This window comes from Podarcis melisellensis (genome assembly GCF_964234715.1).
Source record: "Podarcis melisellensis genome assembly, chromosome: 11".
In the NCBI taxonomy this organism is placed as follows: Eukaryota; Metazoa; Chordata; class Lepidosauria; order Squamata; family Lacertidae; genus Podarcis; species Podarcis melisellensis.
In genome coordinates, this window is record NC_138543.1 from 29,202,425 (window position 1) to 29,220,621 (window position 18,197).

Genomic DNA, 18,197 nt, shown 5'->3' on the forward strand with positions numbered 1-18,197 from the left:
CCTGAGTAGAGTTAAACTATTGTTACCTATGCAAACTGACTTGACAAATAAGTTGAATGGTGTCTGTGTCTTGCCTGATCTTTGTTGTTCATCATAATTCCCCACTCAGTGCTACTGCACTGGTCCTGGGCTATTGTCCTGTGTGGTGTTTATTCTTCTGATCCAAATTCTCCTACCCAACACATGCAGACAGAAGCTCCAACTTGTAAGTAAGGAAGAGACTTTTAGTCAGGCAGGTAACAGTTCTGGCTCAGTGGCAGACACCATGCTCAGGAGTCACGGCTCAGGATCAGGGAAGGAATTACAAAACTGGGCAGAAGTGACAAAGATGCCCCAGAAATTTTCCCAGCCCCATCCACTAGCATTTAAAGACAAAGCATATCAGACTAACTGGTTAGGCTTTCTCACCTTGTGGAAAAGCCAAGACTACAAGTGTGCACTCCAATGGGGTGGGTGGATCTGCTCCCATCTGCAAAGCTGGCACCTGGTTCTAGGTATCATAAGTGAACCCTCCTGCTCCAGCCCCTGTTCAGTTGACACTGCCTCCAGCTTAGTTTCCCCACTCAGCTGAGCAAAGTTCTCCCCAGCCTCCACTAACGCCCTGTGCTTCACAGGAAGGTCAGAGGAAGGTGGAAACGGGAGATCTCTCTTCCAACCAAGGTTCCCAACAGTTCATCCATCCCATTTCCTCCTCCTCTTCAGTCAAAGCCTGCCAACCCAGGCTCAATCATGACAGCACTGCAGGGTTCATGACAATCCATTACTTTATTCAGAACACCTAGGGTGCAGATGGACAGACGTTAGCACTCTTCAGGCACCGTGCCCAGCACATAATGACACGTAGAGCAAGGACATGTGTGGTAGCTCCACCCACTCTGATGTGTCTCGTCATCCACCTCTACAGCCCTCCACACACTGGAGGGAGAACAACTGCAGCAGGAATCTGTAGACTTATGTAGGTTCCCTATGAATTCTAACCAAAGCACTAGTCCTAATTCAATTTAAGGCATTCATTAAGAGCAAGGCAAAGCATAATTCAGTGCTAAACAGCCCTGATAAAAGTTACCAACAAGGAAATACAAGCATTTTCCCAGCCCAAATTTGTTTTCTCAAATAAATTCTAGCTAGTTTTCTCCTAAATCTACCTTAGCACTTCCAATGTAATAAAAGGAAACGGCACCTTAACATTTGATCTTCGTCAATAACCACTGGCCGAGTAAACAGGATGTTGTTGATAGATAGTACTCCATAAGGTTTATCATTGGGCTGAATGGTAACTTGGACAACAGATGGGTTTGTTAAAACAGCATCTCCTTGCAAAGTGTCCTTAAGTAGCATGATATGAAATGTCTCAGCAATTTCTGGTATGGCATCATCAATGATTTTGAATTTTATGTAAGATTCATGCACTGAAGGTGGGAAAATGATAGTTGTGTTTGGCTGTAAATCTAGAAAGTCTAAGTTAAGCTGTGCATGTGCTGTTGAATTCCCAGTTACAACAGCATAGCGAATGGAGACTTCATGTTCATCCGGTCCAATTATGTTTCCATCATCATCTTTACCCCGAGCTATTGAGATTGTTAGTATATCGTCCTCTTCATGCACCATATAAACACTTTGAGTGAATCGCACCGGGCTATCATTTTTCTTAATAATAATCTCAACAGAATTTCTTGAGGTATTGATTTCAGCTCCTCCTTCTACACTTTTCAGATGAATAATAAATCTTTCATCATCTTCTGGTATCTAGAAAAAAAAATTATAATGATTAAGGATAACTTAAATCAAAGGTAAATATGTGCAAATCAACAAATTTCTTGTTACTGAAATAGAAATCCTGCATTTCCTTACCCTATAAAATATTGGTGTAAATGATCATTGAAGCATAGATGCACTAAGAGAAAAATGCACACCTCACTCAGATTATTCATCTTTTTAAATCATAGGAACACTCTACAGTTTCAGCCTGCCATCTAATTTTTAAAATATGATGCTTCTTTTTAATACTTCCGCCCCCTTTGTATTCATTTGCATAGAATTCCAACCTCTGATCCTGTTCTGATGCTCATCAACTATCTCTGCACATATTTTCAGGTTATACTGATTTAAAGCTTTTTTTATTTTATTCTATGCCTGTAGTAGGGAGAACATGGGGTGGTGGAGAGGATGAGAACCAACAGAGAACTGGGTTTAAAAGCAACTACAGTATTAGCTGCAGCCTCTATGACTTTGCCTTTTAAAAGGGATGAAAAATGCAGGTCTAGCAGCCCATCTGCTAAAAGAGGAAGCCAGAGAAAGAAGAACAGCTTAAGCCAGCAGATGGTTTCAACCAACTTTTGGTTGCCTTTCACCACCAAACTTGGGGGGCAGGGGTTGTGCCAGCCTTTGAAGCCAGCTGGATTATGAGCCTTCACCCTTAAGCCCCCCATCCATGAGGGCATGCAGGGTTCTAACTCCCAGCTAGTTGTGATGATGTGCATACAGGAAAACAACCAAAGTTTTCTCTATATGGAAGATAACAAAACAAAAACTCGTGCACAAAATCATACATAGACAAGTAAAATTCCTTCCAGTTATGAAACAGCGTAAAAATACCTATAAGCAGGGACCAAAAGACTTTATCAATTTGTCAACTCCATACTATGTGAACTGATTCCTATACCCACAAATGCTCACTAGCATAAACAGTATTATACATTTCCTACAGTTAGGGCTTGTCTACATTGTCGCTTGTCTTGTGCCTGGAAAGCACAGGTCTGAGAGGTTTTCTGCTTTGTCACATGCTTTCAAGGCACAGGTCCAAGTGGTTTTCATTTGCCCCACTGCTTTCTTTGGGAAAACTTGCTGTTTGCTGCTGAATCAGAACAAATGTCAATCCACAGAAAAACCTTCTGTCCTTAAAATCTTGACAGAAGAATTAATTCCTTAGTCATTTTGGTCACAGAGCAAATTGGCTTGATAAACACAAGCACCTATTCCTGGATTTTGAGACTCAAAAGCAGTTAATTGCTCCTGAGAGACAGTCTGATGGCAAATACTCAAATTTTTTAGTGTGTAAATCCTTTTGAGGCAAAGCTGTTGCCTTGAACTTCCAAAGGAGGCTCCAAGTCCCAACTCCTTGCTTTTTTATTTTCTTTCATAGTCATCTGATAATTGGTCACTCTCAGAGATTGCATTCAAGAGTGGCCATTCAACTTGTCTTTGCAGTCACAGCCAACTTCATTCCTTGTTTGTACTGCTTATGCTTTCATAACAGACATTGACTTGCACTCCCAATTCAGTTGAGCCCACGAAATATCTAAGTCTCACCAGTTCTCAGCACAATCAATTTTGTTCATGTCACCAGGAAAAGTTACAGCACTGGGGACCTTTCAGTTCAGAGAAAAGGCAAGGAAGAGGCAGCATGATAGAAGTATATATAATTATGCAACTGTGAGGTTACCAATGCCGCCCTGAGCAATTTGGTATCATCAGCAAACTTTGCTACCTCACTGCTCACACTTCTTCAGATCATTCATGACCAAGTAAGGAAGCAAATGTCCCAATACAGATTCCTGGGAAACTCCACTTCCTACATCTCTCCATTGGGAAAACTGCCCATTTATTTCAACTCTCTGTTTCCCATTCCTTAATCAGCACTACTGAGTCCCAGGACTACTGACTCAGGAGTCTTTGATGAAGCACTCTGTCAAAAACATTTTGAAAGTCTAAGTACACAATGCCAACTGGATCACTTCTATCTATATCTTTGTTGATGCTCTCAAAGGACATAAAAAGCCTAGTTTAAAAAGTGGATAAAAACACCAATCAGCTAAAAGAAGCATCCAACAACAAGAAATCAAATCTGTAGACCAAAAAGGCTGTCTGATCAATTAAAAAAAAGTTTCCAGCAGCTAGTGGTAAGCCATCAAAGAAAGGAGGTATAAATCTCTTTAGTATTTCTACTGTTGTCAGTGATAGTAATTCTGAGTAAGAGGCACTCAAGTTCATCAGTCTAGGGTGAACCAATGTCAGGAATGAGCCAGCTCCTAGTGGAACTTTACAGCCTTCTGCAGAACAGAGAGGTTTAGATTTGATGCAGGCTGAGCAAAGAACACAGCAGACAGTGGTGACTCCTCAGGACATTGGAATGCCGGTTGCCAAGGGAACAACTAAGAGTGGGCTAGAACACAGCCAAAACTCTCAGGAAGCTCAAACAGACCGAACAGACACAGGGACAGTCTGTCAGAACAGGAAGAAGTTGGAGCTAATCTAATAAGTCCAAAGAGTCTGTGAATGCTGCTAGATAGGAAGCAATACAAGAGACAATACAAGGTGCGATGGTTCAATATATTATGCAAGAACCAGAAGGAGCTTCAGAAGGGTCATCATGAGTGATAATGCCAACAACTGCGTTAGAGCCGTCTAGAGCTATCTGTTTGTTTTTGCAATAAATCCTCCTTTTTAATTACCTACGCTTACTGTGTTATCAAGCTGGGGACCTGGACTCCTGACAGCCAATCTTGCCTTATTTATTTCAACCTTATGATACACAGTTCAAAACCTTCAAAAATTGTTGATATGCTCTCTCACCTGGTCATCAAGAACAACTAAGTTAAAAATCAATACAGCTGTTCCAGGAGGAAAGGTGATATTTCCTCTTGCTGGGCTCAAGTCTTCTTCAGCAGGATTTGGACCACCTTCTACCTGTGAAGAAACATTGTGCCTGTTCAGTAAACATAGATGATGGCTCCAACCATTTGTAATAAGTTCTAAAAAGCAAGCAAGCCTCCTTAATAGAGTTGGATAATCTTTTGATATTCAAGATGAGAGAACATTCCCCATAGTACCAATAAGAATTCGGAAGGCAATTATGTAAATAAGCCTTTCTCAACCTGTGGGTCCCCAGATGTTGGTGAACTACAACTCCCATCAACCCTAGCTAGCAAGGCCAGAGCTCAGGGATGATGGGAGTTGTAGTCCAACAACATATGGGGACCCACAGGTTGAGAACTGCTGATTTAAATAATGGTAACCCCCACCCACCAAACCATATAAGCTATGCCGGCTGCATTTTGCAATTAAATCTAAACAGAGCAATGTGTTTGTTTATATTGTTTGTTTGAACTTTAATAAATCTTATACTTCCCAAAGTATGCCTATTTTATAGGACCAGTCTTGTTCTCAGGACTGAGAAACTTGTAATACTTCCCATTTATCTCATGGGGAGAAAGGTGGCAATAAATCAGTCTCATTGAAAATTTTACATAACTGCCCTGTTCAAGCCAGGTTGTTGAACCTTTGGGGCACTAAGAAAAGCATGGAGAATACTGATCTTGAAGCAACTGTTGACCAATGGGTAACAAGCTTCAGATATCAGAGTAAAGAGAAAGGCTTTGCAAAGGCAGGGAATACCCTGGCAGAAGTTAACATGCTGATCTTAAAAGGTCTGCAGTGCAATTGACCCCTTGTATTCCAAAGCATAGCTTGATGACTGTCAGAGCCTGGTCTCTCAAGCAAAGCTGCAGGGAATTCTACAGAGTGGTGTTCTGGCTTAGGGTTGTGCAATGTGACACCACAGATGGCTTTAAACTGCATCCTGTCTTCTCCATTAGGTATCCAAGGTGAGTGAATAGGTTTAGGTATTCAATGAGTTGATTCAGAGCTCTGAGCTTGCAGTTCCCAGATATAACAGGAATTCTTCATCCTCCACAGAGAAGAATTCCTCTCTCTCAGATTTTAGGTGTCATGCATTCCTGGCTTAAGGTCCTTATCACAAGCCACTACTAGGGAGATCATGGGGCCAGATCACATCTTAGCTCTCAATTATCAAACTACAAACTTATAAACAATTAGAAAAGTCATTTCAGAGATGCTATATTTATTTACAATTCCTAGACTCACCAGTTTCACTTTTAAAAAATCTTTTAAAGCTAGTTATTTCAACATACTTACCACATAAATCACAGTCACAGTTCCATAGGTACCTTTCTCCCGAACTAGAGTGAGAGGCACAGATTCATTCCTACCTTTGGGCTCACTAAGTGTGATTAAGGCGGGCTAAAATGGGAGGGAGGGAGGGAGGGAGGGAGGGAGGGAGGGAGGGAGGGAGGGAGAAAGAAAGGGGACAGAGGAGAAACAGACAATCAGATACTGATAAAATATCCCAACTGCAGAATGTACAAAGGGCTGTTACCATAGAAATGCAAACTCCCAAGACAAGTTAATCCAATTTGTGAAGTGGTCCACTGATAGCATTTCATTTCCCAGCAACCAAAGGCATGGAAGACAACAGAGATAAATATTTTGTTTTGAACGAATATGGAGATGTGTATCCTCAGTTTAAACATTTTGGCCACTACAAGCCAATTAAAAGGCTTTTGTGTTACAATTTTTATATTGTTTTTTGAACTTATTAAAATAGATGTTCAGTTAATCTAGTCACATTAAAACAACAGCTGAAAGTTTTGCTAAAGAATTTTACTGAAAGCAGCAGCAAATTTGACATCCAGATTTCAAGAGATAAGGGCAAGCAGATTTCCAAAATCTTGTCTTTTAAAAATTATTATACAGATAATCAGCCAAACTCACACTCTCAATTTTTAACTCAATCTTTATTTCTCTTCACCTCCAAACAATGGGCACAACAGGTAAATTTTCCCTGTAAGGTCAGTGGTTGTTGTTGTTGTTATACCTATAGACTAGCTGAGGATGTGTCAGTATGGCAGACTGTGTCTTCAAATTATCTGCCTCCCTTCTCTGTTGCCTCTGTATTCTGTTTGTCTTTGCTATCTTACTTGCCTTGATAAAATAACTTTTTAAAAAAACAACTCACCCACAATTATTTCACTGATTAGGACGCTCACCGAGAACATTTTAACAATAATCTTAGTGCTTTCTTCCAAGTAGTAGTACAACACGCTATTCTTCATTTGTCTAAACCTTAAGTGATAAATGGCCCCGGAAAGGACTGTACAACGTTTTTTGTCCTACTACCATTTCCTCTGAAGTCAATACTTGATCACTTTCTTCAGCTTTCCCTGATGTCCTACCCAAGTTCTCAAACTCCATGGCTGCCCCTGGCTCATCTCTAATGTCACAGTCTATGAGGTCATAATGAGCCCAACAAGCCAGAGTCCACACACAGGCTGCTTTGACACATCTCTACAACCTGCTCAGTTAAGTAGCAAAAGTAACGTCTTCACACCAAGGGCTTTTAAATGTGCTGATCACTTGAGCAGTCTCAAAACCCTTCACTGGATAGATTTCTTGAACTGATTATTATGAGGCAGAATGGGGTTAAGGTAAAGGAACCACGGATGAAAGAAAGTAGTTTACCTAAAGGAACCTATGGCATTTATGCCTGCGGAGAGAGCTGAACTCTCACTCATTAACCACTATGTCACAGGTGCCCAAGAAGATGTCCATTTTCCCACTGATGTCTATATTGTTCATCTGATAAATATACCCATCATTCAATTTCAAGTAGCAAAAGGTACAGAAGATGAAAACATACCATATCAAAAGAAATGATTCCAAAGGCATTGTCATTTGATAAAATAGTTACAGATACAGCTCTGGGCAACCCAAGCTTTACTCCTGGAGGTGGATTCTAGAACAAACAAGGCACACAATATGGAAAATTAAAACGGTGCACTGTAAATGGACCAGTTAATCTATACATGGTGGAAGGAGGTTTCAGTAAGGCCCTGTATTCAATAAAGTGTTTATTTTCAGGGTAAAGGAATTTCTCTTTAATGACACATTCCAAGGAAAGGTATTCAAGTCAACTGAAGGCTCCAAAAGCACTAACTTTTCATGGGATACAAATTCTATAGACTCAGTCTGGTTAAACAACAAAGTGTTTGACACAAACTTCGGAGATCATTAATCATAGCTTGACAATATTAATGATACCATAGCAATAAGGAGCTACATGAGAAGCATCTGTTCCCCACCCTCACCCAAGAATCTGGAGTTTGGGAATCTTTTTAGGTCCATTGGTGATGATCTTGAACCAGAATAAAACAAAGGAACGCTGACATTATGAAAAATCTTTGTATAACATGTTCACTGTACAGTACAGTGGTGCCTCGCAAGACGAAATTAATTCGTTCCGCAAGTCTCTTCGTCTTGCGAGTTTTTCGTCTTGCGATGCACGGTTTTCCATAGGAATGCATTGAAAATCAATTAATGCGTTCCTATGGAAAAAGCCTTCCCCCGACCTCTTCTGGCGGGCGGCATTTTAAAATCGCCCGGGACAGCGGAGGACTTCTCCGCTGTCCGGGGCGATTTAAAAGCCCCTGGGAAGGCAGGCAGGGGGGACAAAGGCTTTCCCGCCCGGCCGCCCGGCTTCGGGACATCGTTCCGATGCCGGGCGGCTGGGGGAGGCTTTCCTGCCCCACCGCCCGGCATCGGGACGATGCCCCGAAGCCGGGCGGCTGGGGGAGGCGTTCCTGCCCCACCGCCCGGCATCGGGACGATGCCCCGAAGCCGGGCGGGGGGGGAGGCGTTCCTGCCCCACCGCCCGGCATCGGGACGATGCCCCGAAGCCGGGCGGGGGGGGGAGGCTTTCCTGCCCCACCGCCCGGCATCGGGACGATGCCCCGATGCCGGGCGGCTGGGGGAGGCGTTCCTGCCCCACCGCCCGGCATCGGGACGATGCCCCGATGCCGGGCGGCTGGGGGAGGCGTTCCTGCCCCACCGCCCGGCATCGGGACGATGCCCCGAAGCCGGGCGGGGGGGGAGGCTTTCCCGCCCGGCCGCCCGGCTTCGGGACATCGTTCCGATGCCGGGCGGCTGGGGGAGGCGTTCCTGCCCCACCGCCCGGCATCGGGATGATGCCCCGAAGCCGGGCGGGGGGGAGGCTTCAAAAGCCGTCCGGGGGCTTTTAAATCGCCCCGGACAGTCCCGGGGCGATTTAAAAGCCCCCGGTTAGGCAGGCAGGGGGGGCAAAAGTCTTTGCCCCCCCTGCCTGCCTTCAAAAGCTGTCCGGGATAGCGGGAAGCGCTTCCCTGCTATCCCGGACCGCTTTTAAAATGCTGGCGGTGGGGAGCAAAGCCTTTCGCCCCCGCCGGCCTTCCTGGACCTCTTCTGAAGTCCGGAGGGGGGGGAAGGCTTTGCTCCCCACCGCCAGCATTTAAAAAAAGGTCCCCGAGATTTCCCTATGGGCTTTCGTCTTGCGATGCAAGCCCATAGGGAAAATCGTCTAGCGAAGCGTCGCAAAAACCGAAAAACCCTTTCGTCTTGCGGGTTTTTCGTCTTGCGAGGCATTCGTCTAGCGGGGCACCACTGTATTCATAAATCATAGGGACTTGCTATTTGTAATGCACAGCGGACGGGGAGAAAAGGCAAATGAGAAAACAATGAGGATTGCTTCCATGTTTGAAATATAGTGGAAGCTGTCTCAGTGACCTGTCTTCATTAAAAATGCAAATCCGAACAACAACAGGGAAAAGGCGGGGGGGGGGGCAAGAAGCAAGAAATATTCTAAAACTGACCAAGATGATCCTCTTAGCAACGTCATCTACCTCAAAGGAGAGGGGCACATAGAAAGGTAGATTTTGCAATTGCTGCATTATTGTAGAACATTATTATGGAAGACTAACAATGGATTAGACACACTAGCCAGGAAGTTAGACAATAACAAGTGAGTAAAATCAGCTCCCACCACCACTGCCTCAGGGTGATACAGTTGTCTCCTATAACAGCTGCCTGGCACAGTGAAATGCTTCTGGGCAAGGACAGGCACCCTGTGCAAGGCCAAAATTTGGTGCGCCTCCGCCTCTTGCCTTCCATTCTGCTCAATTCACTATGTCATAGCTGCAATGCCCTGCAGCGCCCCCTAGGCTCGGCACCCAGTGCGGCGGAACTGGTCTCACTGCCCTAAACTCGCCTCTGGCAATGAGTTAAATGGTAGGAAAAAATTCACCTGCTTAATGGTTTCTTACAGTTAGTCTTTCTCTCAAATTCTTATTCTGCAGCATATTACTTTGTCAGCTTTCTTCAGTAACCTTGCCTGTGGGTTTCTTGTCTATCTATTTCATACTTCCTAAGACCTCTTCCCACTTAGGCCCTCAGCCTGCCCCACACAGCTCCCACTACCTGCTCCCCCAGGATCTGCCTGAAGTTTTAAACCCACCCAGGAAAACAACTTTTTATTTGCTTCTCAACAAGTACATTCCACTACTGAAAATTTCCCTAAGCCATTTGTGAACAGTCCGCGACATCACACCATCTCAGCAATTTTAAGCTGCTATACAATATGTGCTTCTATATTGAAATTATTTGCTTAGAAGAGCCCGGGAACATCTCCTAGAGAACGTGGCTGGAAATATTGTGAATGTTCAGAGGCTCACCCATAAAATGTCAATCATCAATAATAAATGAAAGACATTATTACAAGTTCAAACACAAAAATATCAAATAACCATTTCACTTAACAAAATAATGAACGACTCTTTTAAAAGGAGGACCAGACTACAAGGGAAGGAGACCTGTGTCTAGTCAGTAGTGACTGATAAGTTTACAGATGGCAAGTATCTGAAAACTAACTTTTAAACAGCTCTACTTGCTGATACATTTCATGAAAATCACAACAATATTCAAAAATAATTCCAGGAGTCATTATGTATATGTTTTAGATTATTTATTTACATTTTAATGGATCCTGCCCCTTCACTAAAGCCTATATTTTCAGATGTGAAGCTTGTTGCCTTGTTCCCCAACTCTCTATATGGATGTATTTCCTTCTTCCTTTCACTTCAAAACCTAAGCAAAGTTTTAAAACATTGAAGCATACCTAAAATGTTGAAGAACCTTTGCTCAATCAGTCTTTGCTATCCAGGAGCCCTGGACTACAACTCCCATCAGGAACTGTCTGGCACTAAGAGTTGTAGTTCAAAACACCTGGAGGGCCTCAGGGTGGTGATGGCTTGCCTAGACCAGTGTTTCCCAACCTTGGGTCTCCAGCTGCTTTTGGACTACAACTCCCATCATCCCTAACTAGCAAGACCAGTGGTCAGGGATGATGGGAATTGTAGTCCAAAAGCAGCTGGAGACCCAACGTTGGGAAACACTGGCCTAGACCAACAACATGGGAAGGAGCAGCTCTTCCTCCACTAAGGCAACACACGTACCTCAGCTTAGTCAGAAAAATTAGTGCCTACCTGTAATGTCAGATAAAATATGAATGTCTCGTCTGCCTCTGGAAGGTCATCGTCACACACAGAAATGTACACAGTTCGGTTTGTTTCTGCCTCAGATATGTATGCTGCTGCGTAGGTGTCAAAAAAGTCACCTGTATTTTCACCGTGAATCTGCAATTTGCACACAACAGAAACAGTTAAATACTTCTGCTCCAATGCATATCCTGTGCCATTATTAAAACAAGCAACTTTATTGCTGCAATAGTACATTTCCTATATAAGATTGCAAGAAGTGCCTGCTGGATCAAGCCAATGGACCATCTAGTCTGAAGCCAACCAGATGCCTATGGGAAGCCTGCCAACAGAACCTGACTGCAGCAGAATTATCCCCACCTGCAATTCTCAACAATTAGCATTCAGAGGTATACTGCCTCCAGCTGTGGGGTAGAACATCCGATGTTTGTGCTGCTCCTCAATCTAGTAAAGAACCAATTTTCTCCCCGGTTTTCCAAGAACAAATGGATATGCCCACTCCATCCAAAAACAGTCATCTGGTTTGCTTGTTTGTTTGTTTTTATTGTAGCTAATGCTCAGTGTATAACTTTGATATAACAAAAAAGCAGATTAGCTACATTTCTTACCGCTACAATTGCTGTAACATTCACTGGTTCCCCTGTTCGTTCAATAACTAGACGTATAACTGTGGTAGATGTTTCATTAACAATAAATTCTGTTTGTCCGGTGAACTTTACTTCTGTTTCTCCAGAGATGAAACTGATGGAAAGTGCTAAAAGGAATGTAACTAGTGAACAGGCAGAGGGCATCCCTGAAAAGAGAGGACAGAAACACAAACGTGGATATGTTAAGTGTTTTTACATCATGCTTCAACAAGGCAAAACTAACGGGCCTACTGAAGTCATATTTGTGCTTCAGTTCTGGCCAGTTTCCCCGGACATCTCTAGATTTGACAGCAACTACTGAGATTTCCTGACTGAAACATATCCTGAGGTGTGCTGGACATTGGAGCACTTCTGGTGCAGTTCTTTTAAAAACAGAGCATTACAAAGGAGCTTTGCAAAAGCTTGCAGTTCTGACTGAGAAACGTCAGGGTTCTACCCAACACCAAAAAAGGCAAAAGAAAAGCCAATGTCAATTTATGGGCTTAGTTCCTTGAAAACAGCTTGCCCTCTGTGGGTGTCCACTCACAGCCACAAAGGCTGTTTACACACTCCCATTACTGTGACCCTAACTGCTGTTTGGGGAAGCAGTGTATACACAGCAGTTAGCCATTATCCATATCTTTCTTGCTATTTATTATGAAATATTGCTGTTTGATGCATTTCCCCTTAAGACACCCTCAATTTGAACTGAGAAAAAGAACCACCTAGCTGCACTTAAGCTGGTAATGTGTACACAGCCAAAGTCTCTCTGGGATGACAATGAGAAGTCCACACTCTTGACTGCATGTTCCACTAGCATACTAAAATTCTGCAGAGTAAAACGCTACAAATCCACAACAGCAAGAATCTAAACCAATTGTTGCAGTTTTTTTTATATACACACAGGTTACAGTTAAGCTACTAACAGCACAGTCCTATGTTTATCTACACAAAAAGAAGTCCTACTGAGTGAGCATAGTATGCAGCCTAAACCTGGAATCCAATGCACACATAGCAATGAGCTAAGGTGTGTTGAAATGCTCCAAATAAGCGAGAAAATAAAATTGATCAGCGGTAGACCTAAGCCCTACTTGGGCACTGTCCTTCAAACAACTGCATGACGGGGAGAGAAGGGCTGCATCTACTGACCTGATCCCCACAACACACACACTATCACTTCCCCAACACCCATGCATTTAGAGGACATATCCATAGCAGAGTCTGTTTTACCTTATCCTGTGTTAGATAGGTAGCCTCCCCCAGTGATGCCCCTAACATGTAAAAGGGACAGTAGGGGATGGGTGGATGGATGGACCGGTTTATGCTGCCCATCTGGCTGGTTTGCCCCAGCCACTCAGGGCAACTCCTAGCAAAATATTAAAAACACAATAAAACATCAACCATTAAAAACGTCCCTGAACAGAGCTGCATTCAGATGACTTCTAAAAATCATATAGTTGTTTATCAGTTTGACATGTGATGGGAGGGTGTTCCACAGGGTGGGTGCCACTATTGAGAAGGCCCTCTGCCTGGTTCCCTGTAACTTCATTTCTCACAGTGGGGAAATTGCCAGAAGGCCCTTGGAGCTGAACCTCAGTGGGTGATGCAAGTGGAGACACTCCTTCATATTTCACCAAAAAAACTATAATGGAGAGTGCTTGGTGATCCGGGGGGGGGGGCTCACAGTGTTGGTGTGGGGAGTAAATAAATATCTGGGAGTATACTTCTAATCTCTATTTGTGCAACACTGGTAAGCAACACAGTCTGAGATGCAATGCTAGACCAACTGGTGACATCAACCTAGTTGTTCCTAAAGCATCACACCTTCTTGAGGAGTCATAGAATCAATGCTTATTAGTACTCAACAATTTTAAAATGCAATATTTTGCGGAGATGAATCGAAAGAACTTAGAAAGCAAATAACAGGGTTAAAAAGGGGAGGGGAAATCAAAACAATCCTGATAGTTTTGCTGGAACTGAAATCCTCAGTACATCGTTTTAATGAGTATTAATAAATGTAGCTTATTTCAAACTTGCCAAGTGATTTCCATATTGGTTCTGCCCCCAGAGCACAAATGTTTTACCAAGTGTACAACTTCAACATGAACATCTTTGCGTACTTTTTGTAAACTCTGAAGCAACCTCTCGCTTTACAAATACAGGTGTGATCCATTATGAACTAAGGGTGCTGTTGACCTTTTAACTATGGCAGTTACCTTGGTATAGACTAAGCAAGCATCTTCCCACGGTGTGTGCCTCAAGTAAATAATCCCGAAAATATGATCCTTACGGAGCAAGGTAACAGCGTTTAGAGTTACTTGAATTCTATTACCTCTGCTAAGGGGCATTCTGAAACTATAAAGTTACTCCTGTGGAACAAGAGAAGTCTCATAATCATATCATCAATTATTCACCTAGCAAGAATTCTTCCTTATTACATCTATTTGTACAATAAATTGCTTTTACAAAAAAGTATATTAAAACAACCTTTCAAACAATTGCTTCACAAAATCATTTCAGCCAGGGATGTTTTTAAAAATAACATTTGGACAAACAGAAAAATGTCTTGCAAGTATCACCCAATATCATAAAATAGTTAAGCATATAAATTAGTTCATATACACAATTCTGTTCTTTGAAATGAAAATAATAACTCTCTCCATTTTTACATGCACTGTTTGCCTTCAAATGAACTGAGAACAGATATTAAAATAAAAATTATCTTGCAACAACTTTTCTCATGGAGGATGTAAAAGAATGCTTCTAATTTTGTAGCTGAGTCCCTCAGTGGGACTTATTTCAGTCTGAGCATGAAATACATTTCTTGGATTTTTTTATGTCTCCTTTGGCAGAAAACAGGCATAGTGTTTCATTATTACCGTCCCCCTGCACCCAGCATGTCGCATATTCCAAAGAGAAACTCTGATTATTATTATTTTTTAAATAAAAAAAAAGGTTCTGAGAGTAACACTGGTTCAGATTAAGCTTTGATTTGGTCATTAATGGCATATTAAATACACAGAACTTCAATCTGATTTTAATAGTAGCTGTCCCCTGGAACAGAATGTTCAATGCTGTCACTGTTATTAACAATTAGGTTGTACTATTCAATCCAAAGAATAGATTTAGTTGATTTCCCAATGAAAGAGAATGTATCAACTCATTCAGCATTCGCTAAAGGACAAACTACGAAAGCGTTGCTTGAGGAAGAGGACAGATAGATTCATAAGATTTAGAACTCTCTGTTGTACCCAGTAATATCATGATTAACTCACCCCAGCAGAAAATTACTATGATGAATGATGAAAATTGTTTCTGCAATTATGGACTGGAACTAGTGCAATGTTCTTCAGAAATCATGTACATTGTGCAAGTCCCATGTCTATCACTCAACATTCCATCATGCTCTAGAGCAGGACTGGAGAAAGAGTGGCTCTCCAGCTGTTCCTGGCCTACAAGCCCCAACATCCCAGTTAATTCGCCATGCTAGCAGGGGTTGATCAGAACTGGGTCAAACACCATCTGAAGGACTAAAGGCACCCACCTCTGCTCTAAGGTTTGACACTGCCCTGACTCTGACAGCACCTTTTTACTTTTGCTTATATAAGTGAATGGCTACGATACAAAGTAGGGTCTCGCACAGTGGAAATGAAAACCAACCCATTGCACAAAGAGACCCAATAGGGTAGAACTATGCTCCTCATTCCCCTTTTGAAGAGAATGCATCTCTACAGCTGTGGAGGTTTTTTGTTTTTTCAAAGTTTCTCTCTCCCACTATATATATATAGAGAGAGAGAGAGAACCAATTTTTGGAATGGACAAAGGAAGAAGGAGATCCCCCCCCCCAATACTTATCCCCTTAGGATAATCAACCACCTTAGAATGAAGAGCCTGTGGCCCTCCAGATTTGAAACTGCAAAAGAAGTGGGGGGAGGGCAGAGGCAGTGGTGGCTGCTGCAGCGAAGTGTAAAGGGAAACACTTCATTTGCAAACTGGATTGAAGTAGTAGTAGTAATAAAAGTAGTAGTAGTAGTAGTAGTAGTAGTAATGTGATTTATTACCTGCCTTTCATTCCCAAGTCCCAGGACGGATCATAACAATTTGAAATACAGTACATTAAAACAGTTTTTTTAAAAAAATAAGAGCACATGAAGTCAAACAGCCAGGCAAAAGAAGAGGGATTTGCAGCCACTGCTGGTCAGAAGTATACAGTGGTACCTCGGGTAAAGTACTTAATTTGTTCTGGAGGTCTGTTCTTAACCTGAAACTGTACTTAACCTGAAGCACCACTTTAGCTAATGGGGCCTCCTCCTGCTGCTGCCGTGCCGCCAGAGCACAATTTCCGTTCTTATCCTGAAGCAAAGTTCTTAATCCTTTCCCCTATGCAGGTGACTGACAGGGGTGAACCACCCACCTGTCAAAGTAGTCCACTGGAGTTGGGAGATGTCAGGATCCAGGCCACCAGCCAGATCCAGTCCTCTTCCGTGATTTAAGTAACTGTACTGATCCCCTAGCCACCCTAGGAACCTTTGGGTTGATGGGCTGAACATGTATAACATAAATAAACAAAATACCCATCCACATGGCTGACAGGAGCAATTGCAAAACCAGCACAGGCTGTAGACTCTCTCATTCACCTGCAAGTTGTCCATGGAAAACCATATGTCTTTTTCCTAGATCACCTTCAGCTTTTTCACTTGAAGGAAACAAAAATGAACAACACTGAACTAGGTGCAAAGGATGACTCCTTTCATTATAACTGCAAGGGAAATGAAGCAAAAAAACAAAATCCAAATGTCCCCCCCCAAAAAAATAATAATAATGCAGGTTTCAAATGCTCAGGTCAAAATTACGCAAGTTTTATAACTTAACACCTCACTGTACATTATTATGGACATTATCTTGGTAGGCATTTGTCATAGTCAGCTGACTTTGATGAAAGATGACTTCACACATTACAAACTGCAAACACAGAAGCCTTCACAGTTCCCACTGTTAACCACTACATATGTGGTTATAGGGCATAAGCTTTCTCACCCTCAGTTGAAAACATTATATAACAGCTGGATGGAGATATATAAAAGCTGATATGAGCTGTTTGAAATCATGTACTCTTGTTAACATTAGATGACAACTGGCTGTGTCTGTGGTGCAGTTTTTTCATGAAGGTGGAGGTAACTGTGTTTTTGAATGAGAAAAATAACACACCATTCACATTAGCCATCCATGACTGTCCAAATAGTAGTTGATAAAATGTGCCTGAAATAAAAACTTGTCTTATGGATTACAGCAGAATTGAAAGTCCAGGAATGGAAAAAGGTTTTGATGGCTACTTCTGTTCTGTCACAATTTCAACAGATTTGCTTATAACAGAATACAATAATTCTGCCTCATTCAGAGGCATGTGCCATTCTAGCTTCTATAAGGAAAGTTTAACAACAGGCAGCATTGTACTGTAAATGTACTTACTCAGCATATTTATACCCTGCTTTTTGGCCATTCCAGCTCCTCTGAGGCTGTACCTGCAGAGACTGCTGTGGCATCCCTTGTGAGATAAATCAGGCAGATCACTCTGGCTCTCCTCTGCTGTTAAAATGGGAGGTGGGGATACCTTTGGGATACCCTTTCCAGCAGTTGTAAGACTTCACCTTAGGATGGGTAAAAGGAGGCTACAGTACCACTCCACTCCACCCAAAAAAACCATTTTATGCAGTGATCCTGCACCACACAGGAATTTAAGCATCAGAAAAAGACAGCACAGGATTAACTTTCAAAAGAATTAATATTACTCAGCATGGTGGCTCCTTCCAAAGGAACAAACACATAAAAACCACCCTGTATATTCATGTGCTTACCAAACATCACACTACATTACTCAGCCTAGTCTGGCAGCATGCAATTATATTTTAAATGTTATACAATTGTATTCGAGAGTTCTAGGGTTACTCAACATTACAGTAGCATATCCATTTTTATTCCATCATGCTTTCATTACACAAAAAATATTCCTTCCAGATTTTCATAGAATGCACACAGAAATCTATTCTACGTTTCCATCCTTTTGATGAAAGTAGATATTCGCCTCTTCTCTTATCTCCTGTACAAAGGACATTTCCACATTTGTCCAGTTCTGATTTGAAGTCTCAAGAGCACAACACCCTGACCAGATACTAACTAAAGGAAATACAGCCTTGAAAAAATGTGACTGGAAGACATCCCCATTATTATCTTGCCCTGAGTACTGATTTTTTTAAAAGCTTTATTGAGCCACCATTTAATAACCACTATTTAATCATTATAATCATTCACTTATTAGTTAAGTATTTTGCTTTCCCAGCCCCATGGCACCCCTAGAGTTCAAGACAAGGAACCCTCTTTGTTGGTTAGAGTTATTTAAGACCGGCAACAATAA

The 18,197-nt window shown here is 42.2% G+C and overlaps 1 protein-coding gene across 5 annotated transcripts in view; it reads right to left on the minus strand.

The window, feature by feature from the left end:
- The window catches only part of ADGRV1 (adhesion G protein-coupled receptor V1), a 242,414-nt gene that overhangs the window by 220,448 nt on the left and 3,769 nt on the right, over positions 1-18,197 (minus strand). For 4 of the 5 annotated variants that reach the window (XM_081930116.1, XM_081930117.1, XM_081930119.1 and 1 more), the window contains exons 2-7: positions 11,768-11,952; positions 11,148-11,297; positions 7,496-7,591; positions 5,935-6,039; positions 4,573-4,686; positions 1,181-1,746 (exon numbers count right to left, since the gene is read on the minus strand). In XM_081930116.1, the coding sequence (XP_081786242.1) occupies positions 1,181-1,746; positions 4,573-4,686; positions 5,935-6,039; positions 7,496-7,591; positions 11,148-11,297; positions 11,768-11,952 (1,216 nt within the window). Of the gene's footprint in view, positions 1-1,180; positions 1,747-4,572; positions 4,687-5,934; positions 6,040-6,975; positions 7,011-7,495; positions 7,592-11,147; positions 11,298-11,767; positions 11,953-18,197 lie in introns of those variants that run through there. The other variant, XM_081930118.1, reaches the window with a different exon arrangement.